Genomic DNA, 23,576 nt, shown 5'->3' with positions numbered 1-23,576 from the left:
ATGGGATAATCTTGTTTGTGTGGAACTAGAAATAAAACAGCAGAAAATTTAAAAGGAATGGCAAATGAGCACAAAAAACTCTGTGGTTTGACAGTTTTACACAGGCTTAAAACTTTGAAGGGAAAATACTGCTTGTGAGGCACAAATATTAGAAGGGAACAGAAAAAGGAAGCGATTTTTGTGTTGAGTGCATACCTGCACTGTGCAACTACTGCTGCACCAAAAAATTTCTTTACAGTGATACAAACACTCAGAGACCATCATGTAAAGGTGGCTATGCATGTACAATCCCCTAACATAAAACAGCAATGGAATCTGTGCATAAATATCAGCAGCAATTTCATCAAACTCAACTTTTGCTATGCTAGCACATACGAAATCATTTGAAGAAAAAGAAGTGTGAAAATAAACACAAAAATATACATTTAATAATAGATGTTTTCAAAAAGAAAAAAAAACCATACCACCCATTTCTCAGCTCTTTCAACAAAGTTTTATGAGTGAATAAAATCTGCCAGTATAAATCATATTTAATTAAACCTGATAGCTCAACCACAAGCACCCACACTTGTCTATTTGATTAGGCTTCAAAATCCCAGTGTTACATTACAATGAGAGGTGAAAAACCTCAATTGTATTGAATGAGAAATTACTTGGAAGTTAGTGAACAAAATTTACACTTTTTCTGGCATCCAAAAGGGTGTTAAATGCAAATATGATGTGAACTGAGCACTGTGTTTTGTCATAACCACTCCCTGTCCTATGACCAAGAACAGTTTTTTACTTTGTTGGGTTCTCCCCAGGTAAATCTGAACTCTTCACCATGTTTCCACACTTCTGTCCCATTTTGGGGGTTTTGATGCAAATCTGACTGGTCACAGGTGCAAGTTATTGCTCGGTCTGTAAGAACAATCTCAAAAAATCTTCCCGTGAAATTTCTGTATTTCATGATGTTCATTCCTTTTTAACATTAGAAAGTGATATCAAGTTAGCAAACGATATGTTCATTTCAAAAACACAAAATATTTTTTAAAAAAATTCATTTTTACTTGCTCTTAGAGCTTTATAGCAAGTATTAAACAACTGCAACTCTGTGCAATAACCTCACTCATAATACAATCAATATCTCCACATTATGACATCTTTCCATCATACTGTTTTCACAGATGCTTATGTATTTAACACACATTTGCACTAGGTGTTAATTGATATGGTTAGAGCAGTCAAATGGTCATAAAACACTTCTGGAAACAGTGGAGTCCTTTAAGGGGACTTTTGATGTATTTAGGACTAAGATACTCCAAGAAAATTTTTAAAAATTATCTTTGGTATTTTTTTGCAGAATTCTTGCTGACAGTACTTAAGAGATAACTTAGTTGCAATATAAATGACTCCAGGGGGCCACTAACAAATTAACTTCTTGGTTTTTAAACTACCATGCTCATGGTCATTATTATTTTGATTCAAGAGCTGCACTTCAGTCAAACCGAGATCTTACTGATAACAAACCAGGGTGACACTGTTCAGAGACTCATCTCTAATTGCTCTGACCTCAAATACTTGCTGTGCAGAGTGCTTTTACTCAAGTCATGCTAAATGAGCCAATTTAGGCCACTAATGTATATATATATATATTTCTGGATATTATATAACTCCTCATAGCTTTTTATTCTTAGGTAAGATTTCTATGAAATAAAAACAGGTGTGGAAAACACATGTTTTCATCTACCATCTAAGAACCATCTCAAAATTTGGACCAAAAATTCATGCAAATCCCACACAATCAAATCCTTCATTTATCCACATAAATGAAAAATAATTGAATGGTTTTTCCAAGACCACAGAAAATGGGAGCTGTTAAGAAGTATTAAGTTGCTCTGAGACTTTTTCTCAGTGCTACACTCTCCTTGAATCTGTTCCAAGCAGGCTCCAGTGTTATAGAACATTTTTGATCTCAACAGATGAAGACTCTCTATTTATTTAGCATTTTGAAATACTTGTGTTTAGTGGCATGCTGAGGAAACAAGGTGAGAGATGGATCATTGTCTTTGGGGATCATACGTGTTAATATTTTTTTCAAACAGGGAAGAGTTTATACGAAAAGGAAATCATGGAAACACATCCATACCTGAGCATCAAGGAGCTCTTGACATTTGTGAGAATGCTTTTCAATGGTTAATATATACTGCTTTTCAATAGCTGCTTCTTGCTGCTGAACTGTAGATTGTAGCAGTGCCTGCAAAAAAAAGGCACAAAAAACTCAACAAAGATATAACCAGGATGTTTGTTGGTAACTGCAGATCCACTAAGACTCATCTACAACCAGAATGTGGAATGCTGTTATAAATTTGGAATGTGCAATGATTAAAGCACCTTTCTGTGTAACACTACCTTGTTTTCAGTCAGGACTAACATTTTTTTGAATCTCAGATTTCTTATACAGTCTGCCTAAAAGACAGCAGCACACAGAAGATAGAGAGGGAGAGTATTTCTGTTAAATATACTCAGTTTAGTGGGACCACACAAGAAGAGGAGCATATGAAAGCTGCTGAAGAGAAGAAAAAAAAAAAAAAAAAAGAAAAAGCCAGACATATTTCCCTGGCTGACAAAACTCCACATCCTCTCGGCACTGTGTAAGATCCCATGGGCCAAGCATGATCTTCACAACCACAAGTCAAGTAAAAGCAGATGGAAATTCTGAGTAACATAAAACATGAAAGAATGCCCCCCCAGGATGTTCACACTTGAATGTGAAGCAGTGGAAGTTGAAGTGTGGAAAGTCAAAGTACCAAGGCAGTAACAAACAGCTGATGAGACAGGAGCTGTGAGTGTGTGAGCACGTGTTTGTGCACATGCCTGAACTCACACACGCTTGGCTGAGCCCTGCAAAACCTCCAGCATCTGAATGCAGAAATAGGAACAAAAAACTTGAAGATCCATGAAGAAACCAAACTATCATTTGGAGAATTATGCTCAGGCTTCCCTAAACAATGATGGTAGCTAAACATTTACCTGGCTCAGGTGATTTAAGCCTTTTTCCCTGATAGTATAAAGTCTTTTTGCCACTTTCCAAATATTCATTGGGTTATTTATACACAGTGTACCAAACTATTCTTAACTAGTAATCAATATACTGAAGTAGTCAAAATGACTGGGTAAGTTAAAACAGACATGACTTTTACAGAAAACAGACCTTTGGCCCAAATGCAGACAAAGAAAAAAATCCCCCTCTTTCAAACAGTCTTTATTTTAGAGATACATTTACTTCATGGAATATAACACACACATCAAATAAAATTTTGAATACTTCAAAAAAAACCCCAAGAATGTATAAAAAAGATAAAATCTTCTGACAATTTTTCAATTACCTTTCCAAATTTTTCACTAACTATCCTCTTATGCCAAAATCGCTGTTTTTCAGTAATGCTGGACCATGGTAGCAGTTCTTGAAAGTTTTGAAAGTTTACTTTCAAAAAAGCCAATTTATTTCTTACTTAAATAAATTCTTTCATTCATAGAAATTTGAGCACTCAGAAATACTGAATTCTCAAAGAAGTGTAGCCTCCGTACATGAATCTTTATACTCTGCCTGAATTAGAACAGCCACATATCACTGGCAAAAATTAAGCCTGGACCTTGGGGTTTGGGTTCTTTCTTTTGCCTAAATTATTGTAGCATGGAATGCTTCATGTAACCAGTACAAAAGAAAACAAAATCTGTTCTTAGGGAACACAGTAACAGAAGGGTCATTAGGCTGCCATGGCATTTCTCAGACAGTTTCTTGCTCATGCCAAGGGTTGAGTCACCTTATGCAATTTGCTGTGCAGACTTCACTGGCAATTGCTAAAATCCTATTAAATTGTGTAAAGAACTTTCAGTTTTCACTGAAAAAAAAATTATTCATTGGATGGCATGTAGAGGCTGTTAATTTTTTTTAATTAACCTATTATTACTATTTTTCTTTGGAAAATACATAAAATTCCACATTTAGAAAAAAAGCCTTCAATTTCTGTCATACTCACTATTAACACAGTTTAGATAGTACCACAGGGTTGATGCTGTATCTGACTGCTCCACTAGTTGGCCAAGTGAGGAGAAAGAGAGAAAAATCTCCCTGTGTAGCACAGTACTAGCAGTTTCTCAATGGGAAATACAACACAGATGTGTGATACCCATCCAAATCTCTGGCAAATATCAAGATAATCAACTACTCAAATTTAATATTTTTTTTTTAAAAATCATTTACCAATTAGCTCATTTGCTAAACTGAAACTCACATTTGGCTACTTGATGATCAGCATCTCTAATAGTGACAATGACAGTGACACTAAAAGTCTTTTGATTAATTGGGCAAATACTCCTACCACTGCTAAAACACCCTTAATTAGTTAAGGAGGAGTTATTAATTATGCTGCTGGGCTGACATTCCATAAATCTACAGCCAGTGACCCAACACCAAGCTGGCATTCTTGAAACAGTCTCCTTTTAATGGAATCATTGCAAGTAAGCTTACAGCAGAATGTAGCCTATGGCACCTGTTGCATGAAGTCAAGGGTAGGACTTCAATATGAGAGCTCTTGTTAATTCATTTTCCCTTCTATATATTGTGAAATGAACTTCCTTGACACTGGTTGGGAAGGATCATCACAGAATCACAGGGTGATAGGATTTTAAGGGATGGAAGGGATTTTAAAGATCATATAGCTCCAGCTCCTTGCTACAGGCAGGGACACCTTCCACCAGACCAGGTGGCCCAGAGCCCCATCCAGCCTTGGCTTTTTCCCCACTTTCTGACCTCTCTCCTAACCCAAAAAAGCTGGCAGAGAATTGATGCTGCTTTTCCTTCAATAACCAAAACATGGTGGCTTCTGACAGAACTGAGTGAAACCCCTTAAGTTCTCTATAGAGTCTTCATTTTAGTTTGATACGTGATGCATTATAAAAATCACAGAAAAAAAATTATTTCCACAAACCATTATAAAAATCTTCACATATCTAAATGACTGAACAAAACATTCTTAAATTAAATTAAGTAAAGGAAGTATATTATTCTGAACCCCTTGTTTGAGCTCAGATAAGGAACTAACCTTAGCTTATAGTTTAGCTTATTTCATACATTGAAATAATTTTAGAGGACCTTGAGCTGAAATTAAATTCAAATATCATAATAAGATCCATTATCACCCTGGGAGGTTCTTAAGGGAATACACATCTATTACAGGTCTCAGCACTGGTCAGAGCATTTAGTCCTGGAACTGACAGCACACTACCTGTGTGCTGGGAATCCTGGAGAATTCCTGCACACACACCAGGGACTGATAAACTGCACTGTGCCCAATATGAGAAGAAAAGCTTAAAACCACAAGTGATCACAACACTTCATCCTGTATTTCTACAGTGTGTTATGTACTGAGTACCAGATTATCTCTAAAGTTTCTCCTCATACTTAAAAAGGCGAAAGTGCAGCAACTACAGTTTTGCCAAAAAGTGGATACCCCAGCCTATTTTTAATTCAAACCTACTTGCACAGCCCTAGTGCATTCATTCTAGATGCATTATAGATTTCATTCTAGTGGCAATAGAAACCACAGCTACTTGCCCAGATAGAATTTATTGTAAGGCCAGAAGCTAGAATTTATGAGAAACCCTCTTGAATTAAATAGCCAAAATAAAACCGTTATCCCAATTCTTCCCAAATTCCCTAAGAGTAACAAATTACCAAACCCCTTTCTTTCAACTCCCTCTTTTTATTATAGGAAAAAGCTAGAAAGAATAAAGGCAACTGGAAAAACAAAGCAGAGGTCATTATCCTCTCCTATCTCTTCTGAAAAAAAAAAAAAAAATTGAAAGCAATTCTGACCCCTGCAAAACACAGGCTTCCCAGACACACAGCAGCATTGTGTGAAAATGTTATGTAACATCAGTATGAAATACAAACCATGGTGTACACGTTGCTGGGTTATGTTTTAGAATGTTTCTTAAAAGCACTGTATCAAAAGCCATAGTCAACCCAAAAGAATATCCTGCTCAAGCATCATTGGCTTGTTTAAGTAGCTAAATGGAAGGCAGTACATCAAACCACTTCTTTACTTCAAAGCTGCTGAGTCAGGATGACCAAAACAAGTCATCTTTAAAAAGAAAAGTTACTAATGGGAAGTTGCCACACTGCTTCAAACATGTGAACTGCATTAAATACAGCAATAGTACTATGGAATTTTCATGCTTTATAGCATTAGACAATGATTCATCTAATTCAGCATCCTGTCTCCACCAATTAATAACTTACTGCTACTTAATTTAAGGGTGAAATTTACCAATTGCTGAATGATAAAACAGAGCAGAGGACACAATGCAAATTCTTTCCCGACCCACAGAAAAGATGCATTAACTCAATAAAATGCAGCATTTGACTAGTTGGGTTTTATTTCTAATTGGTTTTTTAATTAACTAAGACAGAGATGATTCAAATAAAACTATTTAGAAGATTACTGAAAATGTCTTTTTCAAAAGAATTCAACTTTCCCACTTCAGCCCAAAATACTGAATTGGTCAGATTTTCATGACTGGGCTCCTTCCAGGTGAGCCTGCCTTTTTAGTGAAAATGAAACATGTCCATTTAGATGCTATGGAATAAGGGAGGTTAAATTAAAAAAAAAAAAAAAAAAAAAAAAAAAAAAAAAAAAAAAAAAGGGACAATGTATTTTTTGCAGTTATATAAAAAAATTGAATTTTTTGTATGTTGAATATTTGTGGATATTTGTTGAATATCCAGAAGCATATTCAACTGCTTCTGGTTGAAACTGTTTACCCATACCAGGAAGAATCAACAACTTACAGTTTGAATACCATGCTGGGTTTATCTAGGTAGCTCAGCTTTACTGGTATGCGAGGGCAAAGGATTTATTTTACACAAAACAAAGTTCTTACAGACTCCTGCCAGAAACAAACTGCAAACTCACTCCTAACCTTCTATTCACCTTCCAATTTTTATAATATTTAACACTCTATTTATTATTCTATAGTCAGAAGCACATACAAAATTCATCCTTACTGGAAGGGGAGGGAGAGATTCCTTGCAATTTTCATAACTGCTTTCAAAAAGTAATTTAATCAATGATAAAATATTTTTGATAGCCAGATCTCTGAAATTATGAGACTTGATTGCACCTGGCTTTTATTGGAATTCTGTAGAGAGACTTCCATGGTAGCATCACTGTTAAACAGAAGTACTCTTATAATGTAAAATCCCAAGGAATCTCTCATTTTCCAGCTACCAGCTTTCCATGAGAAAAAACAATGCTGTTTTATATTCTAGGCTCACTTGAATTCTAGTGTGACTTGCACATGAAAAAGCACAGAAGTTGGAAATGAAATACAAGGCCTTGCAACAATTTTGGATTTGTCCTTTTATTCATGTGTCAGGCCTTTCTGAGCCAGGATGTCAACTTGGAAACTTAATAAGCTAAGCTGATGTTTAAAAGAGCTGAGAACTGGCCACATTTCAGAGCTTTCCCTCACTGGGGATAAACTATGTCTAAAAAAAGATATCCTGATTCTAGATTAACTTCTTTTGTAATGAAATCCTTTAAAATTTCCTTTGTTTATTAGAGGGTAACCTTTCAGTTCAGAGGTGTATTATTGGCACAAATATTTTTGAAAGAAAATCTGATGGCCCCACATATTCCATGCTTTTAAAATCTGTCTGTTCTTACATTCTGAAAATCTGAAAAAAACCCACCACCTTACACTGAAAACTGGTGGACAAAACTTGTACTGCAGCAATGGCTGGGAAGAACTTTGCACCTTGAAGTTCATTTCCATAAAGGGAACACACTTCTGATTCATGCAGGTTGTCTTTTAGAACACTATTAATTGCATGAAATAATCTAAGGAAATAAAACCCATCAAATAAATACACCTGCCTGTAACCTCATATTCTTTAAAGCCTGTATTAGAGGATAGTTCATAGGATGAGAAATAAAACAGATTTAAACTATTAACTCATCTATTTAGAGAACTGTGACAATATCAGAACAAAAGCTTGACTAAACAAGCACAAGAGAAATTCTTATGTTGCTTGTGGTAAATATCTTAAGATGTGATGTGATCCCACAAGCAAAACTTCCAAGATCTACATTTACTTTTCTTTACCGTGGTTAATTACCAGGGATAAAAGTTTAAAATAACAATGACATGAAAGACAGAAATTAAACATGAGAAGGGGAAACTTGGCCTACACAGAACAGTGAGTTAATTTTTAATTTGTTTTCCTGTGGTTTTTAATACAAATTTCGTGAACTGTGTTGTGAATGGTTTATTTGTTGTAAGGAAGATTAGAATGTGAGATGCTTAACAATGGCCAAGGCTTTTGAGGGTTTGTGCTACAAAGCATCTAATGGTCTCTATTAATGGATTTCCAAACACATTCAACAAGTGAACATTCCAAAGATAACCGAACTTAATTCTAAGGGCTTTGTTATATCCAGGTCCTTGAAAACAGGTCATTCAATATTTGACTTCCTGGGTAAGCTGCATTTTCAGCACTGCTGCCATATTAAGGACCAGTCAGGAGTAGGAACTGAGGGGGCTTGTCCTCAAAATTGAGTACCTGGTCTGCCCATTAGTGAAGGATCTATGTGGAGAAATACTGTCCCTTTCACAACAAATAAGTCCCCAAAACACAGGAAAGGGACTAGAAGGAAGTGTAAGCCATTTGGAAGTACAGGAAGATACATCAACAACAACAGAGGTCTGCAGCAGCACATCTGGAAGAAGTGGACTTATGGACTGAATGAAAGAAAACTCTGGTTTTCTGGTCACCAGCTTGGCAGCATTGGACACAGAAGCTACAAAATGGCAACTCTCTTTTCCTTAGTAAACCAAAATGAAGGCACGTTCACAAATCCACCAACAATAACACCTACCTATGCCAGGAACACAAAAAAGACAAGTAAGGCAACTTCCTTCCACTGTTGTTCCACTCAAGGTTTCAATACCTAAGTTGCAGGATTTGGGGTTTGAGGCACTCTGGGGGTTATTTCCTGGGGCTAAGGATGAACTGCTCATATTTTCACTAGCTATCCTTAAATAACTGATGTTGAGTATTATAAATTGTGCTGTGGCTCTGCTTGGAGCAGCACCACAGAATTATAATTGACTGGTTTCAGAGAGGATTAGTCAGAATTCCAACACTCCTGACTGCAACACAACCTAATTAGGGCCTCAGCAATCCCCTGATTGGAATAACCCTCATCAGTTCACTTTATTAAATCTCCAGGAATGCAAAAAAAGCCTGTTTTCATCACAAACAAGATTTTCCTTCCCATGCCTTTTTAAATGACCCATAGACTTGTTTAGCTGAATTTCCACACCCAAAGTAACTTGGGGATTAATTAGACAGCACTTACAGAAAACCTACTGAAAATGGAAGTTACTTCTGCATATACACAACATGTATTAGAGTAACACAGTCTAAATTCTAAAGAAGACACATTTCAGCAAAAAATTAAGTCTGGCTACTCATGAGTAAATTAAATGAGCTCATGAATCTCACAATTCTGTCTTTTACTAAAAGGACTAATCATATTTACTTTACATTCCTAAACAAATGCTACATTAGGAATCCTTGTTTGGTTATCTAATTGCCACCATATCTGAAAAACAGAATAAACTCCTAAGGATCTGAGCAGTTAAAAAGCCCCAAGAATGCAAGATACTACTTTTATAATTACAAAACCACATTTGACTCGCTTACTTAAAAAAAAATAAATCTTAGCCCTGTTTCATATTGAAATATTAACAATGAAATAACATTTTAAAAGAATCCATAAGACAATTTTCTCAAACAAAACTACAGAACAGATTTGGTCTCCACTGATGATAGAGTTACTTTTTTATTTAAAATACATGGCAAAGGAATACAAGGAAGGTATTAAACAACTAACCAAAAAATGTTTGTGTTTTTTAAAGACCCTGATGAATAAGTCACCTCATGTTTGCAGACAGGGCTGATTGCAGTAATTTACTCAGAGCTTAGCATATCTGATATTATTTCTCATCAGAATGTTCAACTAACCACAGGAGCCAACAGGAAGGCTTGTATGAGGTATATTCATGTCATGGTTCCATGGTATTAAAAAGTGATTTTATGTAACTTGAATATAAACATTCTATGAGAAATAATAACTAAATATAAACATTGTTTAGAAACACAGGGTTCAATTAACTCCCTAATCTTTTGTGCCAAATCACTGAAAATGATAAACATAAATCTTATTTTTCAGAAGGCATGTCAGATCTACCCAGCTGCTGCTGACTGGTAAAACAGCTTTCAAAAATTATTATGGCACATAAATGTATCCCTTTACCCAACTACACAGGAAGAAATTATTCCTTTAAAGGGCCAATATAACCCATGCAGAGCTCTCCTTTAGTTCACACAAATCCATTAAAATGGTAAAAAATTACACGTCGAAAACATTCAAAACTTTCATTCAATACCATAAAATTGTTGGATTTCACAATTTCCTTATATTTTCAGAACTAAAAAGAAGGAAATGTAAGTGCAGCAATTACCAAAAGCTTTTTCAAATGTAAGTCCACACAGGAACAGACAGACATTTTACACATATCTAGAAAAAAACAGAAACTAAAAATGCTGCCACTGAAGATGTTCAGTGGCACATCCAAAGGTGCACACTCAAAATAAAATTCCCTTTTGAGAACTTCTCAGGCAAAGGGGTCCTCAAAGATTTAAGGGAAGAGGAGCAAAATTCTCCCCAGAAGTGAAATGAGGGAGGCATGGAGAAGTGGGACACCACCAGTGGCCATGTTTAAGTTTTCTCAGGAATGGAAACTTTTGAAATGTTTTTCTGGATAGGTTCAGAATGAAATTAGTATAAGTCATATTGATGGAGACAGACATATTTCTACAGAGAGCCAATTGCAATATTAGTTAGAACACTACTAACAGTTACTAGCAGTATTATTAAAAGGCTTTCTTATTATCATAAAATCATTAATATTGGAAATGATTGCTAAAATCATCGAGTCCAACCTCTAACCCAGCACTGCCAAGCCCACCACTACATCTTCTGGCCCTCCATGCCAGATCATTCTTTGGTTACAAATTACTGCTACCAAACAGTTAAAATCTGAAATTACCCTTCACTAACTACATTGTCAGACTCCTAGTTCACAGTTGCCTACCAGGTCTTAATTTTCCCTTTTCATTTTCAAAACCAGCCTTAATTTCCATTGCCTACTATGAGTTTTAAGTCTAATTAGAATTCTTAGCTTTACCTTCTCCTCCTAACTTGATTCAGTTTTTGTCCTTTGTGAGTTTCCTACCCAATAGTTTCCATAACAAAACAGAAGACACAGATTTATGCTCCATGGTATCATCCAGTTCTTCCATTTTACAAGCTGACAGGAACTAGAACAGCAAGAATGAAGAACTACAGATTCAGCTCTATTTCATCCATAACTCCCTCCCTTAGTGCTGTGTGGATAAAAACCTGCTGAACTGCTCTGTGATGCTGCTTTCCTGCAAGTGCAGCTCTGGAGACTGAAGAGGTCCAAAATGTGGATCTGTGATAAACAATCCAACCCAAAGTTTACCACAACTGACTGAGAGCTTTGGGTTTGTTCTGGTTTTAAGTTTCCTTACTGAAAATGGCTAACCAACTCTATCTGAAGTTTTCCAAAGTGCAGGCTGGGAAAACAAGTCATGCAAAATCTCAGACCAAACAATCTAAATTGAAAGCAACAGAAAAAACAGTGAGAGAGGTCGAGCAATCAGCACAAGAAATACTAATTTTTGTGCACTGCAGGCAGTCATCCTCTTCACTACTACAATAACACCACTTGGAAATGGTGTTAGCTTGGCAACTCATTTACCTTGAATTCTTCAACAATAATAGTTAAGGCTTCATGTCCAGCTTTTCTCATGTCTTCTAATTCCCGTTTATGCTTTTCCTGTACAAAATACAGAAAACATTAGGCACATGACATCATAATTTTAATTCAGGAGAATAAATACATAAATCAAAAAATACCAATTATTTTCCTGTTTTGCTACTTTTCATGAAGAAATGCACACAGCTTGATCCTTTAGATATTATATATATAATGTATATTTATATAGATATGTATGTGTATATATATATATGCTAAATTCAAGTAGGTCCCAGTATTAAACTTATTTCTTAATTTTAGTTTATAAATCCCAGATGGTTCTAAATGGTTCTCCAATTGATTTTTTTCAGAACTTTCTTTGGTTTTTGGTATACCTGTGGATGGTAGGACTCCCAAATCACATTCTTAGTAAATGTTATTTACTGCCACTACCAATAAAGATGTTGAGATAAAGTCGTATCAGATTGAGTTTCCTCAGAAATGCACATTTTCTCCTACTTATTATGTGGCTCCTCTTTTATCATTTGTTTTATTCTTAAGATTCCAGGGAAAGTCTTCTTGCAAAAGAAATCCTAAATAGATTTTTCAAAAGAAATTGCATCATTTCCTTTCTATTTTCTGCACAGTTATGTGAACACCTTATTGGATTTTCACCAGCATTTCCCCCTTATCAATGAGCAGCACCACTTTTTCCAATCATCAGTTGTTAAGAAGATGAAAAACATTCCCTCCCTCCTTGTTCTTTGCTTCAGGGTCTGTTCTTGTATCAGCTCATATGGGAAGATGCAGTTGCTTTAAATCATCTTGGATTTGAGTCACTGGATTTTCTTGGTGCAGAAAGCAGAAACAGATTAATCACAAATGTTACTTTGCAGTGATCACAGGACAAAACCATATACAACTTACATATATAAATACATAATATATAAACAATATAATTTTTTTGCTTTTTGGGTCATAATAAAGTTGAAATTATTTAATACAATTCTATGCTTCCTAAGACCTGTGTGTTTGGGATAAGAAAAACCTAGTGTCTAACAAAGCATGTAAGACCATTAAAAATTAATCAGACTGTAACTGTATTTAACAAAAGATTTCTCTGTCACTCAATTTCTTTCTCCTGAAAGAGTCATTCTTAGTAAAAACTAGGAAACTACTACTAGCTACACAATCCTATTACCTCTGACCCAAATCTAATGAGACATTTGGATTTTCTTTAACAAAACTGTGGGCTTTTGTGAAGCCCAGCAAGAACAACTGCTAAGTAGACAAAGAATTAAAGATGGAAATATTTTGCTGTGCACATTAAATACTACATCAGACAACAACACACAACATCATTTTAATCCCAATGTGATGCAATAATGTATCACTGACAACACAAATCATTCAAACTCTGATATTATACAGGTTAAATAACCCCAATTGTTTTGACTGAGGAAGTAAAAAATCTCATTCTTGTAGAAAGCACAGTGCCTCTCATTTGCAATACCAGGCAAAGAAAAACACAGAGCAAAACATGCCATTTGTCCCCTTACAATCAATTCCTCAAGGTTTTAGAACCAGTGACTTGTTCAAGGTCATGTCCTAAACGTGAGCTGGTAATACAAGTTGAAGTGTTGACACCAAGGCATTCCTATAACACCTGTAAACCTTCTCCTATTCCTGCAGGGAATGTTCAGGGCAGGTATCTGAGCTGCTGCTGACTGCCTGCCTTCTGTCAGGCTGTGCTACCCTCAGAGGTAGCTGCCAGTCTGAGCCAGTAGCTCAGAAAGTAATGCACTCTCTTCCCTCTGCATTTCTGTTCTCATGCAAGAAGGCAAACTGTAGCTCCCTGCAGGTAACTGGAGTGGAAAACAAATTTCAAATCCATTTTATGCAGCTTTGCTTTACACAGTTACATCATTAAAAATCCTCATAGTGGAGTCCATTGCACTGAGATTCTTGTCTCCATAAAATCAACTCTTCTTTAAGAGCATCATTTAAAAAAATTACAAATAACATTTAGCATCACAATGATTCTGTTAAGTTCTTATTTGAATATATAAATATTTCCTTCAATTCACCCAAGTACAGAGAAAAAAATACTAGCAATACTGAATGCAAAGGAGAAATTGAGGTAAACATCATGAGAACCAATGAGAAATTGAGGTAAACATGATGAGAATCAGTCCATAATGGCTAATTAATATACACACTAGAGTGTGCTATTGTGTATAAAATAGAGATTGGTCACTATTTCTGTTCCTGTGAAATAAGAATGTGAGCTCTCCAGAACTAAGACACAGGAGCATCTCCAGGTCTCTATCAAAGCAAGTATTTTCACTTTGGTCCTACCATCAACATCCTAGTGAAAGATGCAGCTAAGAACCTAAAGATAAGGAAAAATACAAGGAGGAGAGAAAGATTTCAGATATCCCATGATAAACAAAACCCCACATTATACACAACCTTAAGCTCACTACAGGAAGCAAGGAGACACTGATTTATTTCATACAAGTAAACATAATTTGTATCTGAAGCAGAACAATGGAAGACCTTGAGGTGAAAAATGAAGTGAGGTAGCAAATAAACTTTCACAAGCAACTGCCTAACATGGTGATGGTGAGGACATTTCCTGCTGAGTTAGAAATGAGTTGAGCCAGAGTTGAGTGAGTGTGAACAGAGCAGCCTGCTCTGCTGGGAATATTATGACTGATTAAATGGGAAAAACTATGCAAAGGAAATAATATGGAAGAGCCTGCACATGCCCCACATAATTACAGTTCCCACACCACTCTCTGGGTATTTGAGGGGTTTAACAAGGATCTCTACCCTGTCACATTTAAGACATTAATATTTTGTGAAGAACAATTAGAGATTATATCTGCTCTTTCTGCTTCCCTACAGGATGTGCATACAGAGCCCCTCCACTGAAGAGGACATTAAACCACAAAAAGAAGTGCTACAGCTGAAGTGTTGTTAGTATGAAAGCACACTTTACCACCAAAACTGCATGATATGGTAAATAGCACCAACACTTGGCTCAGGAAGCCTTCTCTGGCTGCCTTGAGGTTTTTAAAATATTACAGAGATAGCTTTTTGGGATGAAGCTACAAATGTGCCAGGGCAACTTATGTCCTGGGTACTTTCCTACTTCCCCACATAATCTAAATGGTGGGACAGGACAGCAAGAGGGAGCAAGGAAGGAGGAGTGACCAGGAGAACAGTGCCAGGGAAGCTGACAAGAAGATAACATTTCCATTAAACAACACAGTAAGCAGAAAAGGAATTCTGACCTTCATTAGGATATTTTTATGTCTCTTGTCTCAAAAGCATCAGTCTTCAGATCAAATTAAATTCCACCACTGTCCATAAAGAACAAAATATTAATTTGGAAAGGGTTGCCAGCTGTCATTAATGGCTACTGATACTGAAGCCAATTCTAACACCCAACACAAGTTTACATAATGCATGTATTTAAAAATAAATCAGTATTTATGTAATTCTTTACTGTAGTACACTTCATGATACATATAGGTATGTATGAAAAAAATACACTAGGAGAGTTTTCCTTCTTTCTAGTGATAGGAGATTGACCTACACATTGCAAGGATCTGAAAAAGGGCAGCTTAGGGAAAGAGGATCATGATAGGAAATACTTAAGCAAGCAGGACCTAATTAAGTCCATGATGCCTGACAGGATGACCCCACAAGTGCTGAGGGATCTGGCAGATGTAATTGTGAGGCTCCACTCAATACCTGTGGGCTGATCACAATGACTGGAAAAGTGTCTGAAAACTGGAGGTAGTAAATGTCATCCCTGCCTTCAAGAAATGACAAAAAACCACAAGGAGCTACAGGCTAGGCAGTCCCAACTCAGGACCTGGGAAGATAATTGTGCCAGTTTTTCCTGCGACAGAGGGGAGTTTTTCACAGTAGGGGGCTACATTTTGGATTTGTGGTGCAAAAAGTATCCATAACTCATGGGTATTTTAGTTACTGCTGGCTTTTGACACTTCTCTAAAATACTCATGGAGAAGAAGTGTGATCAGGAGAAGCTGAAAGAGAGGTGGATTGAAAACTGGCTGAACTGCCACATCCAAAGGTGGCAGCGCGTCCCAGGGGACAAGGAGCTGAACGTGAGGCCAACAGTCTTGGACTGCATTAGGCTAAACATTGCCCCCAGGTCACAAGAGGTGATCCTACCCCTCCACTCAGCACTGTCAGGGCCATTCCTGTGTCCAGCTCTGGGCTCCCCAGTAGAAAAAACCACAAGGGAATACTGGAGAGAGACCAGCAAAGGGACACTAAGATGACGATGGGTCTGGATCCTGAGAGAGTTAAGACTGTTAAGTCTGGAGAAGGCTCAGGGGGATCTTATCAATGTATATAAATACCTGAAAGGATGATAGAAAGAGAGCAGAGTCAGGCTCTGGAATGGGCTGCCAGGGAGGTGGTGGAACCACTGTCCCTGGAGGTGTTTGAAGACAGACTGCATGTGGCACTCAGTTTAGTTGATAAGGTGGTGTTAGGTCATAGGCTGGACTTGACTATCTCCAAGGTCTTTGCCAACTTAGCTGACTTTGTAATTGTTCTCACCAAGTCCTAATACACTAGGTATGAATTCTGAGGCTACTTGGTTTTTCTCAAAACTTTTCCACAAAAAGCACTACAAAAGATCTTACAAAGCAAACAACAGTGGAGTGCTGCATATTTATCACAGGTGAGCCCCTCCAAAGGACCCACTCCATACAGCTCACTACAGTACTCATGTTGTTTTCCAATATTTATTCTGGATACAATCTTTTATTACCGGTTTCAAACATATGAAATGTCAAATGTCAAAACTAATAGCAATCAAACCCACAATTTATATCAACAAAACTTTAAATACAGATACCTTATGTAGCAAAAATTGGTAACAGTTCCATTTGCAGCTCTGTCAATCTTTGAGAAGTAACTAACATATGCTTTAGAAATATAACTAACTGAAAGAATGTATATTACATTTTCATAGAGTTGTACTATTTGTAACACATAATGATGTTCACAGCACATTCCTAGAGGATACCTTCAGTCTTCTCATGGATGTTTAAAAACCCAAGACGACTACAAAGAAACTTGACACTCAGTCAAGTAGGTTCAAAAGCATGCAGGAATAAATTTCACTTCAGCATTAATAATAACTTTCCAAGATTTACTTCTAGAAGATATAAAAAAAGAACTCATAGCATCATTATATGTAAATACTCTAATAATTTTATGTCGAGCTGTAAGATCACCATATGTTTGAAATTTTTTCAATGTAATCAAAAACCTAATTGTTTTCTTCCTTGTTTTTGAAGTATAGAAAATAAGTTTCATTATAACATAAACAATCACACTTAGCACAAAATCAACAGAAAGATAAGCTACATATTTACATTTGAATCTCCTTTCCATTTTCAGTATGTGAAATACATTTCAGTATGCATTTCCTTTGTCTGCCTCTTTAATTAAAACTCTGGGAGCAAACAATGGTGATGTACTTATGTCTTCTTTCAATCTTAACTCCTTTTCTGATTTGTAAAGATATTTTGGAACACTGAAAGCACTCCAAAGCAGACATACTATATGAAAGCTGATCAACAGCTATTTTCCCATCAAAGTACAAGCAAAGCAGCCTCAACACAAATTGTTGCCATGCTCATTCCAGGCTACGAACACATTTCTATTTGTTGGTTTCCAGAAGACAAGTTATGATGTGCAAGTTGAACGCAACTCAGAGAAGTCACTGGACAACCAGAGACACAAGTATCCATCTTTGCATCAACTTGCTGTGTTTGTTTCAAAAGAAAATTGACAAGAATTTAGATTAAAAAGTAAAATAACCATCAGCTTGGGAAATTGAGCATCAAATCAAAGAGTTTGGGATAAAGCAAATACCAAGAAATACAGGCACTGAAGATGACCATACAGCCTTTAAAATTCTTTCTTAGCTGAAGATCTGCATGAAAAGCTTCTCTTGACTGTGCTGTTTCAGAGAAAAGAGGGATATGAAATAAAATCAGATGCTTGTCAGTTAGACCATATTGTCCAAATCAGAACACAAATCATCTGCAACTGAACTCCCAAAATTTTCCTCCATCAGAGAACTGCTATCAAGCTGTAAGCTTCAATATTAACTTGTTGGTTATTTGTTTTACTTCCTGAAAAAGTCAAAAATAGTCTAAGTATGAAGGGTGGGAAAAAAAATCCAAAGAGATAGAAGATACCCCTTTACCACAGAAAACAAAGGAGTACATAAAGAAAAGAGGAAAACTAACTACCGCTCGCTTATTTTAAGACACTGCTATGAATTCTGCAAGAAAGAGATTTTTGCCTAACCTCAGAAAAATTCCAGCTGGAAGGAAGCATCTCCCACGGACTAGAAAAAGGTATCCAAATCACAGATACACAGGTTTTATAGGAAGTCCATTACAATTCCATTGTATCTTAGGGAACTTGTAATGCAGCTGAACAACTCTATTTTGTTCCTGTAAAACCTCACACTGAACATGGGTAGGTTTCATAGTACAAGCTCCTATTCTTACATGGCAGATACACTGGAAACCACCAAAAATGTTATATTCCATACAAAAATTATTTAAGTTTACAGTAACTGATATTTTGACTAGTTTACCATTTCAAATACTGCATTAATCAGATTTTTGGTACAGGCATTCCTGACCCTGCCCTTAACTGGCAATGAGGTAGGCCAGATTGGAGTAAAATATTCCAAATAATTCAGCCTGGGGAATATCCCCTGGACTGGAATTATAACTTTAGTGACTGGGAGTAGGCTATTTATTTTTCTCAATTTGCGACCAAAGTATTAAATCACAAAATCACACAATCATTCAGGTTGGAAGGAACCTCTGGAGGTCATTTAGCTTAACCTCCTGTTGAAAGGAAGATCAACACTGAATTCAAACCAGATTGTTCAGATCCTTGTCCAGTGAGATCTTGAAAAAGTCTGAAGATGGGGATTTCACAACATCACTGGCTAAGACATCCAAATACTTATCTTCATCATAAAATACTTTTTTCCTTATAACAAGTTGCAGCTTCCCATGCTTCAATCTATCACAATTTCCTGCTACACACCTCTGCAGAACATGCCTGGCTCCATTTTTCTGACAACTTTGCAGGCATTGACTGTCTGCTATTGGGTTTCCTCTAAGCTTTCTCTTCTCCAGAGTCAGTGTAGACCTCAATCCTCTCATCCACAATCTAGGAGTTTCATCACAGAAGGCAATCAGGCATAATTTGTCTTTTGTTAAATCCATGTTGGCTGTTTCAAATCACCTTGTTCATGTGCCCAGAAATGGCTGCCAAGAGCACCTACACCATGATATTCCCAAAGACTAAGAGGCTGGTGTGCATGGATTCATCCATCCATCCATCCATCCATCCATCCATCCATCCATCCATCCATCCATCCATCCATCATCCTTCCTGTCTCTTTCCAACAACCAGCAGCTTTCCCCAGTCTCTGAGTGGATGCAGAACTCTCTCACAGTGACAGCCAACTCTCTCATCACTCCTGAGCTCTGTGGGCTGAAGCTGTTCCTTTTTCCCAAACGACACCTCTTCTCTCCCATTTCTTTTTGCTGAGCTGGTGAAGCTCAGGTTCTGCTTGCTTCCCAGACACTGTGCATTTGTGTGTGTACATTTGGCATGGGTCCCTAGAATCCAGTCACTTGTTGTGCTGGTTGAAGCATGAGAGCCTGTTTTGGGTTATTTCTTTCACCACCTCCCACCACTGAGGTGACTAAATTCCCACTTACAAATAGATGTCAAATTCACATGTGGGAGGAGAAAGAAAGCCTTGCTTTGCTCTTTTACAAGCAACACATAAGCTGGACAAATCAAAATGTCAGTATTTAATTCTCAAGAATGTGTATAAGAACTTGGGCTTGATTAGCAAAGATGATGACAACATCCTGACCTCATCAAATTGCCTGACATAATGAAGTTCCAATTCTACAGTATTTGTAACAAACAAACAAACAACACCCTGACCTCTCCCACAAAACTCCCTTATACTTTGGAGCCTAGATATAAACCTGGACATCTAAAGAGCAACCCCAGGTGAAAACAATAGCATGTATATATTAATGTCTCTATTTTAATTACTGTGAAACACTAATGGTATTGAACTAACTACAAAACTAGTTACTTCAGAGGAGAAAAGTTATCTTTGGGGATGTGGGGTAGGTGGTAAATCTAATCAATCTCTTAAAAAAAAGATGAATTTAACCTAATCTCTCCCTCAAAGCAAAGCAGTCTCACTAAAATCACCAAAAACAAAGTAAAAAAAAATTCTTTTTTTTCCTAAGTTAAGCCAGAAAACATCAGATGGAACATTAGGAAAGAGTCAGCAATGATTGATGCCACATTAAGTTTCTTGGAGGTAACTAACAGCTATGTTGGGTTTTAATTGGTTTTTGGTGTTTTGGGGTTCTTTTTAATTAAACTGTGATTTAAAAAACACTGACTTATTAAATTTTTAAAATTACAGATCATTAAGCTATTTCAACTAATCTATTTTTAATATGTATTATGATTGACCACAAAAAAGCAAATGGATTCATACAGAAAAATATTCAGAATTCTAAAGGTATGGTGAAATTAACAAAAATAGACATATACCTGTGCTTTTCAAAATATAGTCTAAGAGTAATATAACTCAAGATTCTTGACATTTTTATGCACTCCATTTACTTCTTCATCTTGATGATATTAACACTTAAACAAAATCGAAAGAACTATTCTTTGATAAGTACATAAATATGAGGCAGGCACTGACTGTCCCATTACTGTATCTGACAGTCATTCACTCTCCAGATCTTTTCCTGGTTGCCTTTTCCCTGTTTCTAGAACACCTTTCACTTTCTTCCACCCCTCACTCTGTCTTCCCCTCCAACGATGTTAAAACCACGATTCTCATATTTGAATTTTTTATTTTGAATTACAGTAATTCCACAGCTCCCTCTTTAATCTATTCAATATGCTGCAGTTAAGAACAAAAAGGCAATTTCCCCCTTTCCCCCCTAAAAAAAACCCAAAACCAAAAAACCCCACCAAATATCCCACACCAGCCAAAACTTTCCCTCCCCAGTAAGAACCCTGTTGTTGCTGAAAGAATGAGAGGGAGAAGCAGGGGGATTCGAATTTGGACACAAATTTTGTTTCCTCTAACTCTACAAACCCAGACCATAAAAACTCTGCCCCTTTCAAAGTCCCTCAGTTCCTTTCTCCAAGCCAACTGGCAAAGAGGCAAAAACAAGCTCACTCTTCCTTTGTTGCACATGAGAAATTAAAATGTAAATACATTTTAAAAAGGCTGTAGCATTAGGACTGAATTTGATAGAAATCTAGAGCTGTGTTTAAGCTTGGTTTGAAACTTCTTGGTATTTTACACTACGTCAGACCTCCCACAAATTGGCTTGCCCAGATGAGAAAAATCATGATTAAGACACGTTCTTGCTCTGAGCAGCTCCCCTCTTCAGAGGGGCACAAACATTGCTTACAGTAAGGCTCTTGGCTAAAAATGTTTGCAAAAAGGGAAAGCAAGTCCTGCTGTATTATAGCCTACTCAACTGGATGTATGCAGATTTATTAGGCATATGTAAAGGTATTTAAAGTGCTGGAGGCCACATTTAAAAATGTAAAGTAGTGCAGCAGCAGTTAAAAATACAAAATATCATAAAAATGAATAAAAATTTTCTTCTTCCTTAAAAAATACTACTGTGTTTCTGTTGTGCAATGGAAGATTCATCAGCCATGTCAGAGATTGGTACAGGAGAAGGTAATTTAATTGGTGGTGACAGAATGGGACTGTGCTGAAAGTTGATAAAATATTGTCACAAGAGTTGCCACACACTTCAAAGAGCTGCTATTTTTATTTAACAAATAATCATTTCTTTAAAAATGTGAAAGTAAAGACAGACAAATTTGATGTAAACAGGATGGCAAGTGCCACTAGACCCCCGTTCATGAGAGAACTCTCTAATGAAAATATTATGCGAAATATGAGATCTTTTTAAACTATTCCTGTAGTCTTTGTTAGCTACAATATCCCCTTTCTTCTGGCATGGGAGATGTCCACTGCATTTCTGGCTGAATTCCATAAAGCTGAATAATTTTCCTCAGCTGACAACTGTCACCACATTTATAGAAAATAACAGCATAGGGTATCTAAGAGTAATCTTTCTTAAACCACCACTGAACGTGTTAGAGTGACACAGAGTGGAATTGTGTCTTTATAAGCAGTGAGTCCAAGTCCCAGGGACTCAGGGAACTCCCCAAGAGCCCAGCTGAACACAGCTGTTCTCCCACTGGGGATTCTGTGCAGGTAATGGAACCCCCAAGGGGCAGATGTAATCACACTCCATATGAAACCCCAGCATTGTTCCCTCTACTGACCCTTCTCCGTTTTGTTTTTCTATGTTTTATTTACTCTTTTAAACAAATTACTCCACAAAATTTTTTCACAAAGTATTTTCACAAAAGCAGGCATGACACACTGTCTGGAATTAGCTCAAAAAGATGGAAATGGATCTCCTCTTCTGCTTACCACTAACAAGAAGGCTCTTCAAGCACAAAAAGTACCTTTCCAGTTATAAAGCTAGAATATAAGAGAGCGTCATAACATTTTACTTTCTTTGTTGTCAGTGAGCTCAATATGTGTTTTCCTTCTGAGCTTCCCTGAAGTTATCAAGACTTACTGCAAATTCTCTGCCTAGCAAGTCCATGAAAATTTGCTTTTCAATGACACACTCCCTTCTCACTTATCTCAAACTCAGCCCTTTGAAAACCTAGCACAGAAACTTTATGTTCCCCCTACATAAGCATGAAGTACATTAAGCACAGATTTACTGGCTGAAATTATTCTTAAAATAGATTAAAAAAATTTTAATAACTGAAGAAATTCAGAATTTCTCTCAGCCCTTCATCACAATGCCTTAGATTATTTTTTAAGCATTATTCAGACATTCATTTTCATAATTTCATTTTGACATTATGGTACTCTCTTCTGGAAATTAATGTTGATCATCCTAACTAATAATGTGCCTGAGATTGGTTTAATTTGTAAGTCATATCCAAAATCAAAACACTGCATTGTGTTTAAAAATACCTTCAAGTAAGGTAGGTTTATTTTTAAGGAATTGCATAAAACTGGGAAAATCTGTTTTATCTCAATATCCTCCAGGTTTAAGAACAGATGTTCTGGTTCTCATTAATATCAGCTTTCTTTCAGTGATAAAAGCTTTGCCAAGAATAGTAAAAAAGTTCTCAGTAGTTTAAGTACATGATTATTTTAAATGTCACATGCCCTTCTGGACCTTTTAAGTCTTTAGTGAGGAGAAAACCTTATACAAGTCTCAGCAGCAAAAGGTTATTATTTATTTAAGAGCAGCAACAATAAAGTAACCCATACTTTATCTCTGGAACTGATTTCTCAATATCAGGAGTTGTATAGAAGTGACCTGTTACACACCTTTAGCAGCAGTTTAAAATATTAGTTATTTGTTGACACTTTGCCTACATATTAACATTTTGGCAGATCACTCAAATAAAGAACTGTATAGCCATAAGTAAGAAGGAAGTTTCCAAGGGGACTTAGAAGGGATGAATAAATTCAACTTCGATAT

The 23,576-nt window shown here is 36.5% G+C and overlaps 1 protein-coding gene across 8 annotated transcripts in view; it reads right to left on the bottom strand.

The window, feature by feature from the left end:
• Nucleotides 1-23,576, bottom strand: part of CCDC91 (coiled-coil domain containing 91) — a 119,818-nt gene that overhangs the window by 54,389 nt on the left and 41,853 nt on the right. For all 8 annotated transcript variants that reach the window (XM_059845828.1, XM_059845825.1, XM_059845827.1 and 5 more), the window contains 2 exons: nucleotides 11,899-11,976; nucleotides 2,129-2,236 (listed from right to left, as the gene is read on the bottom strand). In XM_059845828.1, the coding sequence (XP_059701811.1) occupies nucleotides 2,129-2,236; nucleotides 11,899-11,976 (186 nt within the window). The remainder of the gene's footprint in view (nucleotides 1-2,128; nucleotides 2,237-11,898; nucleotides 11,977-23,576) is intronic.

The sequence above is a fragment of the Haemorhous mexicanus genome, chromosome 5 (genome assembly GCF_027477595.1).
Source record: "Haemorhous mexicanus isolate bHaeMex1 chromosome 5, bHaeMex1.pri, whole genome shotgun sequence".
NCBI classification, from domain to species: Eukaryota; Metazoa; Chordata; class Aves; order Passeriformes; family Fringillidae; genus Haemorhous; species Haemorhous mexicanus.
The sequence above is the reverse complement of the archived record's forward strand: the minus strand, read 5'-3'. Positions and strand labels throughout refer to the sequence as shown.